This window comes from Calonectris borealis, chromosome 2 (genome assembly GCF_964195595.1).
Source record: "Calonectris borealis chromosome 2, bCalBor7.hap1.2, whole genome shotgun sequence".
NCBI lineage: Eukaryota > Metazoa > Chordata > Aves > Procellariiformes > Procellariidae > Calonectris > Calonectris borealis.
This window is the reverse complement of record NC_134313.1, coordinates 145,279,103-145,303,868: the sequence shown is the minus strand read 5'-3', so window position 1 is coordinate 145,303,868 and position 24,766 is coordinate 145,279,103. Positions and strand designations below refer to the sequence as shown.

The 24,766-nt window shown below is 39.2% G+C and overlaps 2 protein-coding genes across 8 annotated transcripts in view; both read left to right on the top strand.

Annotated features, from left to right (window-relative positions):
- The window catches only part of ANKIB1 (ankyrin repeat and IBR domain containing 1), a 94,435-nt gene extending 84,371 nt beyond the window's left edge, over positions 1–10,064 (top strand). For 4 of the 7 annotated variants that reach the window (XM_075143780.1, XM_075143776.1, XM_075143777.1 and 1 more), the window contains 5 exons: positions 342–520; positions 1,076–1,127; positions 4,374–4,485; positions 6,376–6,509; positions 6,860–10,064. In XM_075143780.1, coding sequence (XP_074999881.1) covers positions 342–520; positions 1,076–1,127; positions 4,374–4,485; positions 6,376–6,509; positions 6,860–7,612 — 1,230 coding nt within the window. In that variant the 3' untranslated portion in view covers positions 7,613–10,064. The remainder of the gene's footprint in view (positions 1–341; positions 521–1,075; positions 1,128–4,373; positions 4,486–6,375; positions 6,510–6,859) is intronic. The other 3 variants (XM_075143778.1, XM_075143782.1, XM_075143781.1) reach the window with 3 other exon arrangements.
- Positions 10,065–18,062: 7,998 nt separating this feature from the next.
- Positions 18,063–22,946, top strand: GATAD1 (GATA zinc finger domain containing 1). The gene is made up of 5 exons (XM_075143775.1): positions 18,063–18,393; positions 18,549–18,674; positions 19,311–19,370; positions 20,863–21,046; positions 21,798–22,946. Exons 1-5 carry the CDS (start codon positions 18,196–18,198, stop codon positions 21,986–21,988), a joined length of 759 nt encoding a protein of 252 aa, XP_074999876.1. The 5' UTR covers positions 18,063–18,195; the 3' UTR covers positions 21,989–22,946.
- Positions 22,947–24,766: the final 1,820 nt, after the last annotated feature.

Here is a 24,766-nt window from a genome sequence, read left to right as displayed (position 1 = left end):
TACTGATGTGTCTGGCAAGTGGGTGGGGGCAAAACTGGGGGGAGTACCTGGGTGGCGGTGGCATCAGTGGCAGGGGCTGCTGCCTCCTTTCCTTCCCTTTCGGGCCCCTGGAGATGTTCAATATGTGCGAGTGCAGGGAAGCCCTGCTCCAAGCTGGAGGACAGCACTTAAGTCAGTAAAATGGTAGGCTAGAAGGGCAGACATTTGGGGGTATTTCGGTATTTCAAATGGTATTTCCAGGAAAGTGGATATCATTCTGCTCAGTATTTACGGTGTAGAGCTTTGCCCAATTTTCATTTCATTGTAAAATTATTTTATTCTGTATTTATTAACTATTGCAGACAGACCTAGAAATGGTCACTGAAGACCTTGCACAGAAAGTGAACAGGCCTTACCTTCGGACTCCTCGCCATAAAATCATCCGCGCAGCTTGTCTTGTGCAGCAGAAACGGCAAGAGTTCCTGGCCTCTGTGGCCCGTGGTGTTGCCCCTGCAGACTCGCCAGAAGCGCCCAGGCGCAGGTAATCCAAATAAAATACCGCGCAAGTCCAAAAAGTTCATTGACAGCTGCCGAAGTGGGTGAATCCACTGTCATTCTTTGACAAAGAGGTAAAATGGAGCTCATAAACATGGTGGTTGTAAATCACCAGATAGTGACGTTTTCTTGGACATCTGATCCTTGTGGAATTACAGCTTTTCGCTGAGGAAAAATGCATTTGAGAATCACAGCTCTGTGTGTTGCAGCCTAAATTGCTTCCCCATTTGTGATATATTAATGATTAGATGTCGTGGCTTCCATTTCACTTTTTTCCTTCAAGATTGTCACTAAATACCTGGTACACTCCAAAAATCTATAAGTATTTGCTAAAAATAAAGCAAGCAGTTCTGGAATAGTCAACAATTTAATTGTATGGTTCTCGAAATGAATTTTGAGGTAAGAATTAAAGCAGAAGACTTGTTAAGTTTACAGAGATACAACTGCACTACTTTTTAGATGTTGATAGGTTTTGAAGCTCTGGAGATTATTCGTACTTGTTCTACTTCTAAACTTTATGGTGTATTTCTTCATCTTATAGCTTTGCTGGTGGAACATGGGATTGGGAATATTTAGGATTTGCATCCCCCGAGGTAAACTATTTCTTTTTATTTTTTTAACTTAGTTCTGCATATTCTAGAAACACAGGTATGATTGCAATCTGCATGAAGAGCTTCCTTATTTTGATTCAAAGCATTTCAAGTTGGTTTAAGCCTACCATTTTATTTATTTCACAATAGAAGGAAATATATGCATAGCTAATTGTGCAATGCCTCTAACATGGCTATAGCTATTTAAGGTGGGATTAAACAAGCTATGTTGTATTCATCATTTTCCAAGAACATAACCAGTTTTAAAATTATATATAAACTGGTGTCTACATGCTGGGGAACCTTCAAGTAATAAATATATGAAATTGTGTGGATTACTTTTGAATGCAACATCAGTTCAGCAGAATTTGACAAAAACTCCAAGAAATTTCCATCCTTCTGTAACAATCCAACAAAAACATACAGGCATACACCTAAATATTGTTAGCCTTTTGAAATGTTTCTTTTTATTTTTATGCATTGAAGCAGGATGGAAATTGCATACTCAAATGAGATGAACTTCTGCAACTTAACCAAGAATGAAAATTATAATTTTTAAAGTGAATATTCCAGTGTCTATATATGGGAAAGGGTAAATAATTTTCTAGACTCTGCACTAAAATATAAGAAGCTTCCTGTACAGCTTTCCTTTATCATCTTAATTTTTATTTAATATTTTGAGAACATTAGATTAAAGCATTCAGTTAGGAAGGAAACTTCATTTCAACATTTCCTCGGTGCTGTTTTCTTTCTAGCTAGTCATTTTAAAGCATCCTGGAAAACTCCATGTACTTTTTCTATATATTTCCTTTGCTATTGTTGTTGGTGAGCATCACGCTGGTGAGAAAATAGCTTGCTTCTCTACAAAAGATCAGCTTGCTTCTCCTGTCTAGTTCCTCTAGTCCTTTCTTTTGAAATAATTCCACATTTGATATATCAAACTCATTGTGATGTTACTGTATCATCAATGGAACTGGTTATGAGAAAAAGCTGATAAGAAATATGTTGATAAGCTGTTTAGCAGTAGGTGCCATTGCAGTCGTGCTTAGATGATTGCTTATTATTTGTGATTTGCCTAAATGTGGCACTGTATGATGCAAGTTGGTTTCTTTGCTACGTAGCTATCAAGGATACTTGCAACCACCTATGCTAAAAGAATTTTGTAGAATTAATAATGGTCATCGTTGTTTATTTTAGTGGATTTCACTACAAAATTTTTGACATAGAGCTGTACTTTTACTGACAAGTAATAGAATGCCTGTGTATACCAGATTATTACAGAAAACAAAATCTTACTGGTTTTAGCAAGGAACACTGCTTGTGGTAGACCATTGTGTGAAACCATGATGTGAAACCCAATAAAATTAAAACTCCTTTTGTTCACATGTATAAAATTGTTCCAAGTAATCAGAAATAAAATCTTATCAGTAGTAATCAAGATATCTTTCTAAAGGTTAGAAAGCAACCGAAAGTTAAATGGCTATCGGTAAAATCTATGATTTTATTGCAAACATCTGATAAGAGATATGACTCAGATGATTGATATGACTGATATGACTCATAAATCATATTCAGTGGTCACTTCTCTTTATTCCTTATCCAATTCATAGTTATATAATTTTATATTTTTAAAATAATTCAGTTATATTGTTTCATATGAAGATTTGATTTTCTGTTGTTTGGGGTGCCACCTTCCATTTAGAAAATCCCTGAGCTCCCTAGGAGCTGGAAGAATATTTTAGAGAAGAATCACTTCATGTTTGCCCTGGTTTTTATGCTGTTCCATAGGCTAACAAGCATCTACTACTAACCACTGTTGAAGACAGAATATTGGGCTAAATGGACCTTTTTTCTGGTCCAGTACAGTTATTTTTATGTTCTTACAATTTTCATGGATCTTCTTACGTAAATAAAAATCTGCCCACACTGATCATTTTGTGACTAATCTTTTTGGCTTGTATATGTCATTATGCATAAGAACTTCGTCTGAAACACTTCATGGAAAGACAACATATCATCATAATACCATCAAAATTAATAAGGTCATTGTGTAAGAGAAATGACACTTCTGGATTTAAATTTTAGATACTTTAGATGTTGAGATATTCTAGGATGAAGACTTAATGTAAGAAAGGAAAGCTAATGGTAGTGTTTTCTTTCCCAAGTCATTTGGCCAAATGAAGCCTTTGGATTACAGATTTCCCAACCTGGGGCTTAGGGAAGAAAATATCAATATTCTTTTCCGAAGAGAAGAGCTAGTACTTGTGTGTATATTTTTATTGCCTTGAGTAAATGAATAACTGAGATTAACAAGACATCTTACAAGAGATCTTACCTACACAGCCAGGTTCAGTGCCAGCTGTACTAACCAGAAAGCATATCTGGAAATTTGCCTTCAAGCGTAAAATTAGTCTCTTAATATTAGGAAAGGTATGGAAATCAAAATATTTATTTCCAAGTATTAAGATAATTAACCCTTGGGATGTTAGCTTGATGTGGCCAAAAGTGAGCCTTTTCCATAAATGTTATGTAGACTGTCTTTGGTAAATACACATAACATGAGAAATTACAGGCTGCAGGAGTTCAAATCGATATGGTGTGGCTCATCAGCAGCTCAAGTTAGGCAAAAATAGAGGAGATTTGTAATTCATGGAATAAAAATCCATCAAAGACTGTTCAGTAGAAGAGTATCAGCTGTGGCTTAAGAAGTTCCTGAGCCATAGTCTCCTGGAGGCTGGGAAAAGTATAACAGACGGTGTACGTCTGCCAGCTTTTTATAGTCTTCCAAAGGTTATTTTCTACTGGCCATTGCTGGCAACAGGGACCCTGAGATAATCTGTTGGTCTAATTCAGATTAATTGTTTTTATATTGTAAAATCACTAGGTGTATATTTATTTTAAAGTGTGTCAATATGTGTGTATATAAAGTTTGGCATCAAAGCTTTTAAACAAAAAATGTATATTTGGAATTCTTTAAAAAGGGAGATTGCAAGTATTAAAATGTCGGTAATACGTCAAGTATTTTTCTTTGCTAATTCATTATTTTATAGATTTAGGATTACCTTGGATTTTTTTTTTAATTATTTATTTTAAGCATTGCATGATAACTTGCAATTTATTTTTCTGAAAACAGGTGATTTTATAATAAACCTATAAAATCACACATTTTTTATAAAAATGTGATGCTTGTTACATCAGAAAAATATTACTGCATGCTGCCCTGTATTTTGTAACCTTTGGTTTATGCAGGAATATGCTGAATTTCAGTATCGGAGGAGGCATAGACAGCGTCGACGTGGAGACATGCACAGTCTGCTGAGTAATACTCCGGATCCTGATGACCCCAGTGAGAGTACATTAGGTATGTTCCTGCCTGGGGCTGTTTTTTGAAGTAGTCTCTTCCTACTTCAGAAATTGCTAGTAGTGACCAGTGTTTGTTCTTCAGTGGATGCACTTTAAAGAAGTTTCACATACATTGCTGTATTTTGCAGGATACAACAGAAAGGCTTATTTTTGTATGTGATCTCCCCTAAGCCTTCTTTTCTCAAGGCTGAGAGAACTTGGTTTGTTCAGCCTGGAGAAAAGAAGGCTTAGGGGAGACCTTATCACCATGTTCTAGTATTTAAAGGGTGGCTACAAAGAAGATGGAGACTCCCTTTTTACAAGGAGTCACATGGAAAAGACGAGGGGTAACAGGTACAAGTTACTCCTGGGGACATTCTGATTGGACATAAGAGAAAAATCTTGTTTAGACCATGCTTTTGCCAAGGTTGGATCAGATGATCCTTGAGGTCCCCTCCAACCTGGTATTCTATGATGATTCTATGAAGTATTGCTGACTTCATTGTGGCTGCTCCTCTTTCTAAAGAGAAATGCATTGATCTTCCCACTAATGACTCCTCAGCTATTTAGAGCAGGTCTGCTTTTCTGAAGAAATTTTGAAGAGCACATACTTCATATAACAGTCTTATCTATATATCAGCTCTTTTATGCCAATTAAAAGGACCAGTTCTGCATAAAGAGTGTAGAAGAGGGTTCCCCTGCTACAGGCTGCTGGAAGATAGTCATAAGGCTGTATTCCAAAACCCTGCTCAGAAACTCCTGTATTGGCAAAGACAGCCAGGAAACAAGTTGGCACGTGCTACGACTTCCAGTCTGCTGCTCTTCTAAGCAGTGCTACAGCTGGTAGCGCAGTCGCTTAAGGTCACTGTAACTTGGCTGTCTGGGCTGTCTTCATTCTGCCAGGAGCTTTTGCAAAGGTACAAAAATAGCTCGAATCCAAATCATACTGTGATGCTGTTTCTTCAGAGCTGCCAGTTGTGTGCTTGGTCTCTAAGCCATGCTACACAGACTCTCATCTCTGTGTCTCATGAACTTAAGTCCTATATTGCTTGTCCTTTAAAAACAAAAGGAGAAATCCTTTACTGGGGAGAAATAAACAAATGCATTCTTTATTTTAGAAACAGTAAAAAAAACTTTGGTGAGCTTTGGTCCTTCCCTGTTACAAGCAAAATGCAAAACCATCTTTGTTAGTTTGAGGGCTAGAATTTGACTGAACACCTGGATATTGTAGTGATGACCAGTGCATACTGTTAAAACATGCAAGAGAGAATTAGTTTGTCTCACCTTATTTCATTTTGAGTTTTGAAGTGGAAAATTCCATTTTCCAAAGTCAAGAGAGTTACATTTATTTTTATTACAGAGCGATTTTTCTGGAAACAGCATTTTACTTCTTTTTTTTTGTTGGTTGTTTTAAGAAAACAGCAATGTCAGTGATTGCTGAGGTATACACTGACGACTCTGCTCTTAATTGTGCTGCAATGTTACGGTAAAAATTATGGCAAACTTTGGTTGTAATCCACCTGTAAATGCATCCTGTATTGTGTCCATGTGCAGTATTTTTCAGGACTTTCCATAAATCACGTATGTGCCTTAGAAGCACTTTGCCCCTCCTGCCAACAGGCTCATGCTCCTGATGGCATACCCCATCCTTTCAAAGAGAAGAAGAAGGGAATTGGGAGCAGACAGGCACAAATGAACCAGGCACTCCTAAAACAGTGGACTCGTGTTTTGCCGCTGTGTAAGAGTTGGTGTGGAAGGAGTGTTTTGGATTATTTCATTCAGAGTGAATAAAGGAGTAAAATTACACAGCTGGAATCCAAAAGGAAGGAAGAGATTCTGTCAGTAACTAATAGTGGAGAAGGCTTCCTCACTGGTTCTTCAACCATTTTTGTTTCAATTGCCCAAACAGACACTCAGGAAGGTGGCAGTAGTAGAAGACATGGCACCTCCATGGTGAGTTCAGCTTCTATGGGTATTCTGCACAGCTCTTCGCTTCATGACTATACCCCTGTCAGTCACTCTGAAAACCAGGATTCTCTTCAGGTATCTCCCCTAATCTCTTTTCCATTCTCTCTGCTTTGCTTGCCGTCCTCTGCTCTGCTTTTCTGTGTCATTTTGTCTCTCTGCAAATTTTCTTAATTCTTCAATGAGAAAGGGAGAATCTAGGACAACAAATTATACATTCACACTGGTAAGAATTGCTAAACTATCACTAATGTAACAATAGTCACCTTTTAAATTCTGTTGTCGACTGTGTCAGTAAAAATTGATTCTGATAAATGACATGTAGGAATAATGAATGAATTTCAGATTTGAGCCCAAATTACATTTAATCCAAAATATGTAACAAGATGAAAGTTTTATTCTGAAAGCAACCTTATGTATTTCCACAGGCTCTGAGTTCTTTGGATGAAGATGACCCAAACATCCTGCTAGCTATTCAGTTATCATTACAAGAATCTGGCTTGGCCATAGATGAAGAAACTAGAGACTTTCTAAATAATGAGGCATCTTTAGGAGCAATAGGTACCTCTTTGCCTACAAGATTGGACTCTGCTCCCATAAGTATAGACAACCCAAGAGGCGCTTTGAGCAGCTCTGAGCTGTTAGAACTTGGTGACAGTCTGATGAGACTAGGTGCAGGCAATGATCCTTTTTCAGCTGATCATCTTCATTCACACCCCTGCAGTGATACAAGAAGTGGCTTATACTCAACATCTAGTGATGCTGATTCCAGCAGTCAAGATCCCAATACTAATGAAAATCTACTTGGAAATATTATGGCCTGGTTTCATGACATGAACCCACAGAGTATTGCTTTGATCCCCTCAACAAGTACAGAAACGGATGAGGATTCTCAGCAACCCAGTACTGAAGATGGGTCAGCAGGACAACCAAATCTTATAGACACAGGGCTGGAGCCTCAGGAAGAGCATGCACTATTTGAGGATGCACTCAAAAACGAAGGCAGAGGAACACAAACAGAGGAAAGCACTTCTGCAGAAAACATTATTCCAGGTGAAATGGTGTCACAAAGTGGTGATAGTAACAGGGAGGTAACAAGAACCCTGGATGCTTCAGGAGATACTTCAAGTCAGACTCCTCAAACCTCAAGTGAATGGATTGAACATGTGCACCTGGTATGAATAAAAACTAAATCTGGAGTAAATGAATGGCGGTGACAGATGGTACAGTATGTGGAGTAAGCATTATGGAGGCTTTGATCCACATCATTACAGCTCAGTTGTAACCACTGACGTAACAACAGATATTTAGGAGTTCTCTTGAATTGTAGTTCTTTATAATAATGTGAACCTTTCAAGGAATATCCTTTGCATTCAATTAGGTAGTACTTGCCTTCTTGCTCTCAAGAAAAAGGAATAAGTAGGTTGTATTCCACATTCCTAATACAATGCAGCATCTGTTTAGCCTTAGGTTGATGATCCTTAACTTGAAAGTACGGATTAAAGGCTTACGCTGATTATTTTGGTTGGTTTTCGTAAGAAATAGTTTATTCCATTTTTTAGAACTCATTCTTTCACCAAAATAACATTTAGCAATTCATTTGCATATTGTTTTTGTTTTCCATAACTTTTCCTTACTCGTTTTTCATTTTTGTTAGCAGTGTGAACAGAGGTGTTTAATGCTTCTCTTTAGTACTGCTCCAGGAACAAGTTTTAGGGGATATTCTTTCCCACTAAAATCAAAGATTTTTTCATGTCTATTTACAGTCCAAATGTGCCAAACTGTGAATAGTTAGCTGGCAGTAGCCTAAAAAAACACTGCAGTGTTACTCTATCAAACTAATCCCAGACTTCTTAGCAGTGAAAGAAACCACTGGGTAGCATTGCTTCTCTAAATTTAACTGGCATGTGTTGCCATGGTGACTGCATTTAATTAAATGTAGCCTGTATCTTAAGTTAATAAAACCTAATGCTGCTGTTAAACAGTTATTTTAAATATTAAAATACAGTGAGTTAGCCACAGCTATGCTGTATTTTAAGAGACACTTTAATGGAAGTGCAATCATAGTTCTTTGTTTTCATAATTCTACAAAACATTCTATGCACTAATAGTGCAATTACTTTTAATGATAACATTTTATAAAAATATAGGAATACAGAATTTTCATATATTAGCCAGTCCCACAATTAAAGTTCAGATAACACATTCTGCTCAACATGTTATGGTGCCTTTGCCTAACCCAACTGGATAGTTGCCACAGTTAAACAAGTAATTCAAATTCCATGTCTGTTCTGGAGTAACTATGCTATTAATTGCAAAGACCTCCATAAAACCACCCATGGCCTTGCCTTTACAGTAAATAACTAAATGTTCAGTCAGTGTTTTTGCATAAACAAAACACTGCTAGGTATTTGTTCAATTGCACAATATTCATTTGCTGTGTGATTACTGTTTAGTGTGAAAAAAAACCCTAAAAAACAAAAAAAAAACCACAAAAACCCTTTTCCTAGTTGTTGTACCGTGAAAAAAAATATACTGGTTTTAGATTTGCTTAAAAACATCAATCTACAGTTAGTGAGATACAATGGTACAGTATGTAATTACAACTAGAGTAAGTTGTTGAAATGGCTGTTTTAATTACATATAATCAAAACTTGTCATAACATGAGCAAATTACATACACTCCATTTTAAGTTTTGCTTAACTGTTACCAGAGATTTGTTGATATGATATAAAAGTTTATTACTACTGAGTGTGTATAGGCAAGTGTCATGATAGCAAAGTTTATGTATCGATTACTGTGAGTTCAAGTGAGTGTTTTGGTAACTAATTCATGCAAATCCAGCCTTTGAACCTTGCAGTCACAAGGTTCACATTAGTAAAAAATGAAGTAAGAATATTTTACCCTTACCCCCTAAAAACCTAGTTCATTTTGCAAGCATCTTTAGAGAGAATGGAATAGAATAGTCTCAAATAATTTTCCAACTTTTCCTCTAGCTGCCCTGCTCCTGACATAATAATGAACCTTTGGACATCTTTGAAAAATACCTATTTTAAATTGTTCTATGGTATAAAATCCTTTAACTAAAACAGTTCTTCAGGAACTATCATCATGAATTGGTCTGAAAGTTGTTCAACTCACATAGGTTCCTTGAATTGTCATTTCTGAATAGAAAGATTCTCAGAAAAAGATTGTGTATTGCATTGAGATGTCTTGCAAAGTTACAGTAAGGTATGTAAGAGTGCTCTCTGTGAAGATAGTGAAGTTTGTGGGTTCTGGTTTTTTGTAATTTGGTTAGGTTGTGCAGTATATCCATTGTTTCTGTGTTACTCTTACGAGCATGAAATTAGCCTATTAAATTTGTATTTTCTTGGTACTTATTTTAACACCATAGTCATTGACTTTACAATTCAAAAATAAAGTTTGGCAAGACTATTTTGTAAACCTGTTAATTTTATAATGTAAAAAAATTACTCTAACCTTGAATTGTTATTTGCACTTTCATAGTCTATACTTGATACATTCCCACTTTATATACAAGTAGAATACTACAACCATGTAGATGTTTGGCCAAATGAATGCTGTTAATAATATGTAAAATTCTTTGATTAAACATTTATTACTTAAACTAATTCCGTTCTGTCTCATTACATCTTAGACTTACAATAGCAGATTCTTAAGACTGATGACAGACATTTTTAGGATATGTTCAGTCCTGTGCCAGATTAGCTGGGGACCATATGGTGAATTGAATGTTTTGATTTGTAAATATAAGATGCCTACATTCATTAAGCTTTGAAAACAAAATCTAAAATAGACAATTTTGTCTTAATTGCTACAGCCGTATTGTGCACTTGTTTTTTGTAGAGAGTAATGCCTTGTCATTACAAAGAGTGGTGCTAAAGAGAGTGGGGGGGACTAATTTTTGAGGAAGATCCTGTTAATTAGTGTTACTTAAGTGCCACTTAATATCCAGTCTCCATTGTTAGCAGGAAGTTCCAGACTGCCTCTGTTACATTAACAGGCACTGAACTATTCTGTTCATTGTTACAGTAATTTAATTAGCTTCCTCCAACAAGCATGCCAAGATGCTAGAGAGCTTTGAAAATCTAATGTACAAAGTTGGATTAGTTACTGCAAGGCACTTTCCATCATCTGCTGCTGTGGTGTCACTGCACATGCTGCAATCAGCAAGTACTGAGTTTTACAAAGATCATGAGTATCACAAGAGAGATTTTTTTGGTTTATGGCAGCTAGAACATACTAATAGATACACAAATTTAAAACATACTTTCTGAAGTGTAAAATCACAACAATATGCTTCAAAATCAGACACCCCCACAGCCCAGTTTCAGAGATCTGTTTATCAAGGCCAATTTCACTATTACCATCTCCTCTTCCCCTCTCCCAGCACACACAAGGCATCCCACTGTAATACTCATAGAGGCTGGTAAGAATGAAGCCAAACATGGATATAATCATAGCTAGTTTTTTTACTAAAAATTGTCTAGAGAATCTACTCAGAATTAGACAATATACTGATTATTGTCCTTATTACTCTTCTGTAGATCAGACAGATCTACAGAAACTTGAAAGATGTAGAGAAGCCAGTGATGATGCAAAACTGAGTGTCATTTTTACCATCTCGTCCTTTGAACTGAAGAGTAGAGCACAAGATGTGCATCAAAAGGAGGAAATGGATCCTCTGTAAATACTGCATAAAGCTGTGTTTGCTGTCAGTCTTTGTATGAGGGCAAAGGAATGAAGGCTTGACTTTCTGCAATGATATGCTTTCATTCCACTTCAAAAATAGGGAAGTATAGAATTTATACTATTCTCCAAATATATAACCGCATAAAACAATTTAAGTATTTCATTAAAAATTACTAAAAATAGAGTGGAATAAAGAAAAAGTGTTTCCTAACTTAACTGCAAAGCCTTTTTTCCTCAACTCTTCATAGATACTTAAGGTTACATCTCACCAACAAAATGTTAAAGGAATTGCTAACAGGATGGTGTTATTTTAAAATTATGCAGGTCTTGATCTTTACAGAAATCCTTTCTACAGTGAAATATGAACTTGAGAAGGTGTTTTGCATATATTTTTTCTTTTTAGGTCATTTGCATGAATATCCAGATAAATGGAATACAAGAAAATATTTACTATATCCAGATAGATTTCAGTACTGCAAATATATAATCTTCAGGATTCAGATTATAATGCTGTTTTCATCCAAGCGTAAGTGTCATATCCACCACAAGAAAAAAGATGGGGGATTTTGTCTTGGGGTTTTTACATAAGAACTGTTCACTACGTAAGAATGATTTACCTTTACATAAGTGGTTTTAAGGAGTATTTATCAGTTTATGAACCCAGGTGTTTTTCTATGAGCAACAGTGAACATAATTATTCAAATTACTCATCAGTTCTACTTTGGCCACTGCACCTTCTGCTCTAATTATCAGATCAATTTTATTTATAATAATCTATTTGAAAAAAAGGTCTTACTCAGACACTAGCATTTTCACTCTGCAAATGCCACAGTCAGTCTTGCTGTCCACATTTTTTAGCATGGCAGTCCATGTAGCCAACATCATCACCTTTAGGGATGCAAACAAACAGCAATGTCATATTCATTAGCCAGCCAAGATTCACTGATGCAATTGCAAAGAGTACTAGAATTTATACATGTTATAGCAGAAACCTTTACATTCTGCAATTTAAAAAAAAAAAAAATCTTATTCTGAAATCGGTTGTCTTTATTTTCTGTTCAGGCATCTGGAGTTTGAGGCCCTCCTTCTGACCATGATGTCTTTACGTATAATTCAGCAGCAGGCACCCACTTAAAATTCCAGTTCTGTTTTTTGCAGCATATACAGACGGTGTTATTGAGCACAGCAGTCCAAATTCTGCTTGGCTATAATTTAGCCATCCAACTCCATTCTCTATGATTTGAGATTAATTCTGTCCTGGAAGGCAGAAGAACTTGGTAGACTCTTTGGTGGTCTAAGTAAAAACCACATTTACTCTATTTGTACAAAGTGAGCACAATATACATGGCACAGAAAGAAATATCAGGATGTAGACCTTTTTGGTGTATATAATGTTCATTATACAAGGCGATATGTAAGATACTTAGATGAAGTAACTTCTCCTTGGTACACAGCCAGTCTCGATGTATTTTTGCACTTCCTGCACCAGGTCTTCTCCAAAATAGTGTTAGAGATTTAGACTAGGTAAGTGGGTGAGATAACACCAGAGATGCACTTTGAATAGACTATCAAAATGCTATACTAAAGACTACTGTTCCAATAGGACATAGCCTGTCTGTAGCTACTGTTAAAAAACCAAAGGACGAAACATTTTTCATAAATGATCTTACTCTGCTCTATAGCCTCACATTGGAAATCTTTACACTGAAACATAATAGCAATTTTTTATGGAAAGAAAATACATCCTCTTTCAATTTCCTATTACATTGCTATTTTCATGCCTGTCAGCCCTTCTAAGTTTTGCTTGAGTACAGGGCTTCTGCTGTATCAACACAACACAGCAGTCCGGTTTCATCTTTAAAGAAACTTCAGTCAACTCAGATAAGGATGAGTGTAGTTCTACATTCCATTGTAATAACAAAGTAGAGAAAGGTTGAAGTTCACTAACAGAGCCAGACAAGGAATGAAACAGGGACTGTAGGAAAAATTCCCAGACTAAACCATGGAAAAATATCCTAGGCAAATTTGAACTGGTTGCAGAATCCAACAAATAATAGATCAACGTACTGCAAAGCTTCATGGAAAATGAAGACACAATTGTCTCATGTGCTCACAAGTATACTTGCCATTGCAGGATGTCACAAAGAATGCCAAAGGCCACATGTGCTAAGAGCAGAACCAGGAACATTTCAGTACTTCAGTGAAGTCCCACTGGAGGTAACGAATGAAACTCAGGTTTGGTTTATTGCCTACTACAGCAGGTCCTTTGACAAGTGTATGAAGAGACAAAAAGTCACAAAATTATACCATGAGCCTGCCACCTTTCAGGCGTCTGGGAAGGCTCTAACTACACAGTTCCTCAGAAACAGGGACTCCCCGTGCAACATATAGAACTACAGCTACGGAAGGACTTGAACACCGCTTTAAAAAATGCAGCTGAGGCTGCATCAGAAGCAGGGGGGCAGGGAGCTGCCTACCCCAGAGGAAAAGTTCATAAAAAAAATACTACAATGACAATCCCAAGCAACCTGTTAAGTGCAGCTGACTGAAAAGGACAAACCTCTGTCATGTTTTTCAAATCCAAAGTGTAGAACAGTGATAAACTGGCAATGGTAAATAACTGAGGTTGGTTTTCACTTAGTATGAAATCTTATACAACTGGCAGATCTCCTTTATATATTTCTACTAAATAAATAAAGAAAAAGTCTATGGGATTAACAAGTTAATTTACATGCACAGTGGGAATGTGCATGTGTGCCTTTAGCAGTCAGTGTTGACTTGCATCTGTCATACTGGCTTATAATGGAGACATGAAAACATTCTATAACAAAAAACATACATAAAGAAATGAATTTCCTTAGTCACAGTTAACAGCAGTACCTACTTTTGTCACTAGTGCAAAGAGAGAGAACCCTGAAGTCACAAGTGAGGTTGCGCCCAAGGAGCATCATATTGCATCAGCATCATAAAGGCTAAAAACCAAGCCTAAAGTATTTTTAGTGGCATGCAGTTTAGTTGGGACCACTAATTCAAATTCTGTTCAAAGACTTATCTTAAAACTGCTCCAAGCATTAGATCCTTAAGAACTGTCTCAAATGAAGCATAAACAGTAACCTGTAAAGATAACCTGTTAAGCAGAAAGCCTGTAGTACTGGATCCCTATTTGCAAGAAGATACATTAGCGAAAAACTGTCAACTGTTACAAAAATAAGTCCTGAGAGCCTGAACTGACAAAACATGATGAGTGCAGAAATACTAATTTTTGTTAAAAGTGTATTTTTGCTGTTCTTGTATCACAGAAGCATTTTAGAGTACAAATGAAGTAGTTTGAGAGACAGCTTTAACATGCTTTAAAAGAATGAAGTACTTGTGGTCATGATATGTTATCTCTGCCATTGCTTGCTCTCGCCACGTACCATGGGACCAAAACCCAAAGACCTCACAAACTCTGGGATTAGTTCTTGGCTCTACCCCACACATAAATGAGTAATTAAGACCCTGAAGTTGCAAAGATAGATGCATGCTACTTATGCAAGTAATGATTGTGCAATACATTTCAAGAATAGCATCATTTTTAGCTGTGGGAATTAAGAGAATAAAACCTGCTTTTCTCACAAGAGACCTAATAAGTACAGCACATTAGTACAGGACCATGTGGAAATGCAAAGTGCACCAGTCAGTCAGATTCATGCCAAATTACATGCATTTACAACGCAAATATTTCTGGAGAAGCACTCCAGGTGCATCCTCTGCAGCTGACTGTGGAACAGTGACACAGAAAATTAGAATAAAGGATTCTTCACATGTGAGCCAGCAGACTATAGGATAGCAGTAGGAAGCTAAGAGGAAGCAATGCCGTTAAATCCACTGCAGAACAATTCAGCTACTTAAGCAGGAGATGCAGAGAGTGCACCACTTCCAATAAATAACCAACACCCTCCCTGAAAGCTTCCAAGAAGAAACGATTCTGCATTGACAGCCAGTGTGTCACTAACATTCACATTCCCGCTCCCCAGGTGGAGCCAGCCTTTTTTTTTCTCCACTTCTCCATCCTGTCTATTTACATTTGAAGTCCCTCAGGGCAGGGGTGTGTTCTGATGACTCCAAAGATCTTAGCCAAGAGCGCCCCTTTCTTTTACTGAGGCAAAAATAAAATAAAGTGGGAATATGCATTAATTGGAAGAAAATAGATTTACTCCCCAACTTTAGCTGAGCTTACAGTGTGCAAAATCCCTCAGCTCAATCAGGCATTTCCAATTCCAATCAGGCCACAGTCTAACAGTTGCCTTTCAATCCCCTTCAGCTTCAAAGAGAGTCTAGTTTTATTAAGGAGAATCAGGAAACTGTAGAATATGCTCCAAATTTAGGATCATCATTGTCAAACTTGGGATCCTCTAGAGAGGAACCTAGAGAGGGGTACTTTTAAGAAGTCCTGAGCTCTCGTCCCCTGCTACCCATAACTCCTGGGTATTCAGCAACTCTCAAATCAGAATATTTCAGCTATTGCCTACATAAAGAGCTAAGTATCAAGTAACAAAAAAATTTAATTCATGCTAATTTTATTGGGCATAACTAAGCTAAAAGACACGCTGTTTTCAATTTTTGACAAAATATCCTAACCACTGCCCTTTCTGTTACCTTTCAGGCTAGGTAGGGAGTGATCAAACAGCACTGACAGCAATCCCTGTCTCTCCATCATGGTAACTCTAATGGCCTTTCCCAAGCCCAACAGAATAATCATATTAAGTGCACTGTAATCCCAAGGTGTCATTTACCAAGGTTCCGTTGAAATGACAGTCATTAACGAAGCCACACTTTGTCAAGAAATACTGAATTGAAACTCTTTTCTGCCAGTATTACATAAATATGGTTGGCTAAAACCCACTGAAATAGCTGAAATTATCACCTCAAATCAGGCTTCATAAAGCTTGAGCATTTTTTTTTGTTCAAGTTATTATTTAAAGGCAGAAGAAAAAATTACAGTGGGTAAGTTATCAGAACAATATACAGTAGCATACTTAATTAGAATATACAGATATATGTAAAACAGACACATCCTACATTTGTGGCAGAAGAGGAAAAGACTCTGCAGCATTGTTTTGGAAAGAACAAAAGGGAAGAAGCTGGGAGTGGGGAAGATGGTAAAAAGGCTACAATAAAACTGGAGTTGGAAAAAACCCAACTATTTCCAAATATACTTGTCATCCATTAACACTGTATCTTATCAAATTCACAGAATAAAAGCCTTCACAAAGTATTAGGTACTTACCTGGCAGAAATGGGCACCATTACTCATTTCTACCCCATCTCTATGCAGATCAATGATGCTATGCCAACGTGACAGCGCTGAGGGGGCCCCAGCAGTGGAGAACTTCTGAGGGTGGTTGGGAAGGAAAGCAGGCAGAAGCTGCAAAAAAAGCAGTGGGAAGAGTTTAAAGGTCTCTGTGAGATCACTGATCTGCCAGATAATCACATAAAACTACAGAGGGATGGATTAAAGAAGCAGAGAAAAAAAATAACAATACAAGAACTATGAACAGTTTGAAAGGAGATGAAGGTAAAAAAGGATTTAAATCAAAACACGGAAATAAATTTGGCACCTGAGACAAGAAAGTCAAAGCTGGTGTGAAAGAGAGGAGTGCAAGAGGTTAAGGGTAGCTGCCCATGAGTCAGTACCAACCCAGGCAAGCCACAGGGACAGTAACAACTGGGAACTGTGCCCTCCAGCCACTGCACGCTGCATACGAGTGGAGCATCTGTAAACAGATCCCTGCAAGTTATGCCTATTAATTTTGCAGTTGTTACCATAATACCATTGAATTAAATAGCCTCAATTTTACATAACGTAATAATTTGATTTTAGCAGGATCATTTTCCTCTATGTAAAAAATCTTATTGAAGAAAATGATTTGTTCTTTGTGTCCACTGAGAACAAGACAAAAAGAAATCAACTTAATTTGCACCAAAGGTTTAAATAAAACCTAAGGATGAAGGATGACGGCTAAGTATGGAAACTAAAGGCTGTAAATCTTTGTGTGTGAGTGGGCATTTCTTTCTTAACATCAGACTAGAGAAATATCTATAAGGGATGCTTGGGGCCATGTAAGTTGCATCAGGGTGAGGAACCACTGTTAGATCCATGGCTCCCACATTTAGCTGGCAGAGCTTCACAAAGGCATGCTTTCATTCCCTAGTCTTTTAAATTATTTGATATGTGACTGAGGGTCCACGCAAAAGGGGCTGTTGGCTTAATGAAGACCAAAGCTGGCGTATGTTGAGGGTAAGAGTCACAGTCACTATTCTCCTGAACCAGAACGACTATTTGAGTCCATCTGATTTTCTGGTGAGTGGGAAGGATGAGAGCTGTACATCTTCGGATGATGGAGTCCAGTGCCCCCCTGCAAATGGGAATGGAGCAGGTACCGGAGGCAGCTTCTGTGCTTTGCTACGCCCATCGGGTCTCCCCCTTGACTGCCCCTGGCTCTCGCCGGGATGGCAAAGACACTGCTCTCTGTCACGGCTTTTGCTGAGGCAAGAGATGTGCCCTGCTTGGGACAGGGACTCTTTCCCTTCGGGGACCGAGAGCCCACACTCGCCGTCTGCCATTTCTGAGGGAAACAGCCTTTACGCTGCCAGGACACGGACCCATGGAGCTCCGCGCAGCCCCCGAAACTTACCCTGCAAGCCGAGGCCCCAACCCCGCCGGCAGGGCCGGGTGGGGCCGGGCCGCAGCCGCCCGCCTCTGCCGGGGCCCAAGCGCGGCGGGCCCGGCCGCCGGCGGGAGGCGGTGCCCCGCGGGGCTGGGCACGGCGGGCGCTGAGACGAGGCGAGGCGAGGCGAGGCGGGCTGCGGCCGCCCCCCGGCGGCGGGCGGCCCCGCAGCCAGCAGAGGGGAGGGCGGGCCGCCCCGCTCCTCCCGGCGCGCCTCGCCTCGCCTCGCCGCAGCGACATCCGCCGCCGGCGGGAAGGGGCCGGCGCCTTGGCCGGTGTTGGCGCCGCGCTCCCCCCCGTCTCCCTGCCAGGGGCCGCGGGCCCCTCCGCCGGCCGCAGGATGCCGCTGGGGCTGAAGCCCACCTGCAGCGTGTGCCGCAGCACGTCCTCCTCCATGTGGAAGAAGGGGGGCCAGGGCGAGATCCTGTGTAACAACTGCACGGCCCGCTCCGCGCCGCCCGGGCCCGCCGCTTTCGCCACCACTTCGGCCGCCGCCCAGCACAGCAACGGCGGAGGCGGCGGCGGCGGCGGGAAGCAGGTGAGCCCGCCGGGGCCGAGCCCCCCGCTCCGCGCCCGGCCCCGCCGCCTCGCCCAGGCCGGGTCTCGGCGGGGCGGGCAGGGACGGGCCGGCCGTACCCCTCGCGCCTGGGGCAGCGCCCTTCCGTGTATTTACTCGGTAATTTCCCCGCCCAGAGTAAGCAGGAGATCCACCGGCGGTCTGCGCGGCTGAGGAACACCAAGTACAAGTCAGCGCCCGCCGCGGAGAAGAAGGTTTCCACGAAGGGCAAGGGGAGGAGGCACATCTTTAAGTTAAAAAACGTAAGGTGGTGTGTGGCTTTTTGCGGCTGGGTGGGAAGCGGCGGGCGCGGGCCGGGCCCCGCAGGCTCGGGCTGCCCGGGGCGAGGCAGACCTGGAGCCCTGTCTCGTCCCCTGAAGAAACGCCTCCCCGCGGCGGGCCCGCCGGCCCCGGCCGGCCCGGCCCCCGCCCGGTTCACCTTGCCGGTGCGCAGGACCCCGGTGTGGAGTTTTGCAGCTCCTGTCGCAAAATCAGACTGAAACCGGGATGGGAAGTGGTTGTAATCGATGTCAGAGCCGGTTTGTTCCGCAGTAGCACGGGCACGCCTGCCTGCGTGATTCGCCGGTCCGCGCAGCATCCAGTCCTTCAGGCTTGTTTCCTGAGAGAAGGAATTTTGTGTAAATAGAAACCAGTCATGCGAATTTAGTACTCACTTCTTCACTTAAAATCCTGAGAATGAAAATGTTAGCTGTATTGTTTTCAATTTTAAAGTAGAAATGTTTGAAAAGTTTGCACCCGGTTTCTTGTGTTCACTAATTTTCTAAGAAGATAATGTATCAGTATGTTGTTTAAAAGGAAAAAAAAACAGCCTTGAATTATATTACGTGGTTGGTTTGTTTTAACGCTTTTGATTTTCCATTTCTGTCTTCTTTTCTTAGCCCATCAAGGCTCCTGAGTCTGTATCCACTATAATTACAGCAGAATCAATCTTTTATAAGGTATGGTTTATGCAAATTTGTTTGCAAAAAAGATCTTGCTGTTTCTATTTCCAATCTCAAAAATTACCACAGACCGTGAAAGCACTGGGGATATATTCACAGAAACTGTTCTTCCTTGCCTAGCAGTTGTGTAAGATTTTGCCTCATGTCATTGCTGTTAAGTCTTGCAAGGTAGTTTACCACAGTAGTTTACATACTTGTCATTGTCCCGGTTTTTTCTTCCAAGAAAAAGATGCATCTGGTTTCCTTAGTAATTATTGCAATTGAGGTTTTTAAACTTTTAATTTTCACCGTGCAGAGGTCAAGCAAAAGTGACTATAGCTGATTATTTAAATTTGTGTGATGTTTTCTACCCTAAGATAGAAGGCACAGAGAATATGGCCTGCAGAGGGGATGGGTTGCACTGCCTTAACATCTGAACTGGGTCCAGGTTCAGAGCTGGGCGCAAACAGTCTTGGAACACCCCGGGAACAAGGAAGTTGTTGACTATTGCAATGGAAGCAATGCTTGAGAGCATTTTTACCACCTCGCCAAGGTGTTAGTGTTTGAAGTTCTGAAATCTGCTTTTGTTTCCTGGTAGTACAAACAAACTGTTTGAAATGTCTTTTCCCCCAAAGAAAAGGTCAGAATAGCCACTGGGAGACTACATAGCGAGAGGAGAAATGGTAGACTGAGCTTCCATATGCTCTTTAGAGACCTGATGCTTCATGTCTTGCATCCCAGATGAATCTCTGTTTGCTGTTGACTAGTTTGGAAGAGAATTAATGTCTTTTCTTGTGTGTTTTGTTTTTTGTTTGTTTTTTTTCAGAAATTCCTAAGATCTATGTCAAAAGTTTTACTTAACCTGATCTCTTTATGCAAAATGTTTCTATTTTGATACTTCGCTGTGTTGTTGAGAAAAGGATTGTTTGGGGTTTTTGAGGTCTTTTAAATCTGTTTTAAAAACAAAACCCTCCGGGATGATGCTTGGCAAACTCTGATGTTGATAGTGCAGGCACTGCATTGTGCTGCGCGGCGCTGTTATAACATGAAGTGAGTTGCCTTTGCTGCACAGCCTCACACGTTACAGAGCACCATGGAAGGAGGTGGATCTGTGTTTTGGGACTCCTTTGCGTTCAGATGAGTGAACTTCTTCGTACACAGAAAGCTGCTTTCCCTGCACACACAGGGAAATTACTACAGTTACTTTTTCTAGAAGGTGGTGTTGCATTCTCCTACTTCTGACAGAATGAGACCATCTCCACTCTTGCAGACAGGAGGTGTAGCCTCAGACTCCTAGACACTGGGTGACTGTGCACAAGCAGCGCTGATGACTGCTTAGGTGAGACAGCACTCTATCTTAGCCGCCGTTCTTTTGCATGTGGCTGAATTAAGGCTGTCTTTCAAGGTTGGGGTAATTTGAGATAATTTAAGATACTGATGAATCAGAATCACAGAGTGAAGCTTCTAAAATCAGATTGTTTGATTTAATTATCATTTGTATGTCTTCTAGGGTGTATACTATCAAATTGGAGATGTTGTTTCAGTGGTGGATGAGCAGGATGGAAAAACATACTACGCTCAGATCCGTGGGTTTATTCAGGACCAATACTGTGAAAAGAGTGCTGCACTAACCTGGCTCATTCCTACGCAAGCCAGCCCCAAAGATTGTTTTGACCCAGCATCCTATATCATAGGTAATCTCTAAGCCTTCGTTTTATACAATTACTTATATGTGCCTAGACTAATGCAGAGTTGTATTTTTTTAAATGAACTTTTGAGCTTGTCACGATCATTTATGCAATTTCCACATTTTAGACCCTAATCCTGTAAGCATCTCGTTTACTTCAATAACCTTTTTTATTTATCCTATGTATATAATATGATTAGCACTACTGCAGTGAGTGTAATTATCTGAGTATTTGTGCTAAAGGGCCCAATTATAGTCTTGCAACTTTAAACATCAAATTATTACTCCGTAGATAGAATCAAAGTTATTACAGTATAAACCTAATATACCAGTCCAAGCTGTTTCTTTTAAAATGACCTGAATTAGCTGATCTTCATCTTGGGTGCTTAAAATACATAGCATGCAAGCACTGGCATAGAGAATGTTCTGCTACTGATTATAAAATCATTAATAATTCAGAAAAGTCCTTTTGATAGGTAGGCCACAAATAGTATCTATTTAAAATACATTAACTAAAGTACTTCACTCAAATAACTGAATGTTTCGCATGGAAGGGGGAAAAAAAAAAGATCAGCCCAGCAAAAATAAAGGTAGAGCTTTCTTGCCTAGCATTTGAGGCTACTTTGCCAGGAAAGTCATTGATTGAAAAGGCACATTCTCTAAGGGATGTTGGCTGTTGTTGCATATTTTTAAGTCCTGCATACTCCGATTTTATACCTTTAGATTTTGTCTTTGAAGATTATTTATTTTTTTTCTAGGACCAGAAGAAGATCTTCCAAGGAAAATGGAATATTTAGAATTTGTTTGTCATGCACCTTCAGAATATTTCAAATCTCGATCATCTCCCTTCCCCACTGTTCCTACAAGACCAGAGAAGGGCTATATATGGACTCATGTGGGACCTACTCCTGCAATCTCCATTAAAGAAACTGTTACCAATAATTTATAATTTTTTAAAGGAATACTTTGGACGAGTTATTTTGGGTGTATTTCAGGTCTGTGAACCCCATACAAGAAATTTAAAAAAATTATAAAATGGTCATTTTACTTTATGGATTATGGTATTTATTTATTTTAAATTATATCAACTCTTTAAAGTGGAAGTTTTCTTTCCATTTGATGCGTCATTTCTATGCTCTGTTCTTCAGACATTATTGCTCATTTTGGGACAAAACCACAGGTTTCATGTCGTCTTCGACTTTGGTGAGCAAATAATTGACTTCTGAAAGTTGCCTTTAGTGTTCTTATTTTTGAAATTATTTTCCAGAAAAGGAGTTAAAAGACACACTCTTAATCATCCAGCACTTTATATACTTGTTTAATTTAGTTAACTGTGACTGCAGTTTTTATTTACTTCTTTATTTAAATAAGTAAATAATTTAAGACTAGCTTCAAATAAACACTAAACTTGGTCAGTGATGCAGTCAGTTAACAGTTTTCTGTTACAGTGGAGAGGAGTGATCTACTTAGATTTCTCTTCTTCAGACTAAAACCTATCATCCGCAAACCGGTATTCTATTTAACAGTCACATTTTAAGGGAATTTTGTTCAGCTGAATCTAAAACGTGGGCCTATGTATGTAGTTTCCTGCTAAATTTTGCTTATGTAAGGGGATAAATTTCTTGGAAAGCTGGATGCAGGTTTAAAATTAACGTTATTTGGCTTCGCCATCCTGGCATCCTCATGGCAGAAACTTCTCTTTGTTTCCTGAGCGAGCCAACACTGACGTTATGATTTGAGTTTCACATTGTTATTATTTGTGTGTGTGTTAGCTTGGTCTCTTAAAATTGATTTTAAATTGTTTTTTCAGTCTTTGCAATTAATGATGGTAAGAAAGAAATCCTCAAGCAATTAAAATGAAAAAAACATTTGCTAAGGGAAATAAAGACTAATTTTATATATTGACAGTCTCAGTACACCAATGAAAATATTTAAATAGAACGGGAAAAATGCCACATACTAAATACCAATGTTAAAGTTTTCTGCACCAAACTTTTTACAAGCCAGTCAGCTCTAAACACCATGAGATGTGCTTGTATGCCCTGAATTCCCTGGGGTTAGTGGTTCCTGCTGCCTATGAAGGATAAGAGCTGTAAGTGGCTTTAAATTTACACTTACAGATCTTTTCAGCTTTTTTTTTTATTTGGACATATGTGACCATAGCACCCAGAAGCCCCAAATCAACTTTAGTATATTGTATGAAAGTCTATAAAAGTTGCGCTAGGCTTATGTTTTAACTTCATGAAAAGCTTTGATTTAAGACGAAATATATTTTGAAAGTCTCAGGTATTCACAACTTTTAATGCGGTGGGACCCGTGACAGCAGGAACCAGATACATTTGTTTCAGTCTGCAGCCTCAGTTCTGCCCTCTTCAAATACAAGGAAGAATAGTCAACCTTGAGGGAGTAGGTGCTAAATTTAAGGGATACTGTCAATAGCTCAAAATGGACAGAAATTAGCGGTGCACTGCTAACACAGAGTTAAATCGTAAGTAATTTCAGTTGCTACATACGTGAGATGTGTGCCCATGTTCAGTGTGTTGCAGTAATTAATCCCAAGGTGACCTCGCTCCTGACCTTCCTCTCCTTTCTCTCATTTCACTTCCTCTAGATTTCTTTTTTTGCTGATTTATCTTTATTAAATTAACTACCATAAGAAAGTAAAAGTGACTCTTAAAAGATATTTACAGAAACCAGAGTGACTCCCTCCGCTCAAATGTTTTCCCTCCTTTCTCTGCAGCCCACAAGGTTTTCACTTGGGATCACTGTAAAGTCCCTGTGCTGCCTCAGCACAATCCAGGAGCTTTGCTCTTCTGCGGGCTGACTTTCAAGCTCAGCTGCTTTCCTTGTCAAATCCTTGTAGGAAGAGGGAAGAAAACAATGCTTACATTCAGTTTTGCTTTTTTGAGTTTCTACAATTTACACCAAATGAAAAGTACTCACTTGCCATTTGCCTTATTTGTCAATAAATTGTAATATAAAAGGGACAATATATCAATGCATGGTTTATGATTTGAAGTTTGTTTCACAGAATGGCCTGCTGATACGCAGGTCTCGGCACCCTCCTGTCGAATAGCAGATCATACTGAGAGAGGGGACTGACTGCAGCCTTGCACTAGTCACGTAGTTTGAAAGATTAAGCAAAAGAAAAGAGTTTGGAGCAAGATAACTCTTATGAAAAATAGTATGCCGTAGAAGTGTTCTACTTACAGTAGCAAAGAGCGGCGCTCCAGGTAGAGGATATGTAACCTGTAACTTGCGTAAGAAAAAGCAAAGAACTGTGAGCATTGACACTGTGAAATGGAAGCCAGAATCAAATAAAAATGTCATCCCTCGCTGCATTTGAATCACCAGCATCACTAAATTTAAGAAAAGTGTATTCTGATTAGATTAAAAAAAAAAAGCAAGAAGAACTGCACAATAAAAACAAAACTATCAAATGAGGTAGTAGGTAATCTAAAATAAATGTGAATCTGCTTCAGTTCTGTTACTTACCTAACTCTGACAGATAATTATTTGGGTTGGGAAGATGCAAGACTCGTAAGTTTTTTCTTATGAGACAACCCACAGGAACTTTAAATACCTTTTTAGCTGTCTGGTCTTGCCATTCATTAGGGAATGAAATAGGAAAAAATCACACAGAAAAAAATATCTACTTGTCATCTAATTAAACATAAAACTTGTCTTCCAAAAATTTTTGCTAGATTCCCTAATACAGAAAAGGAGC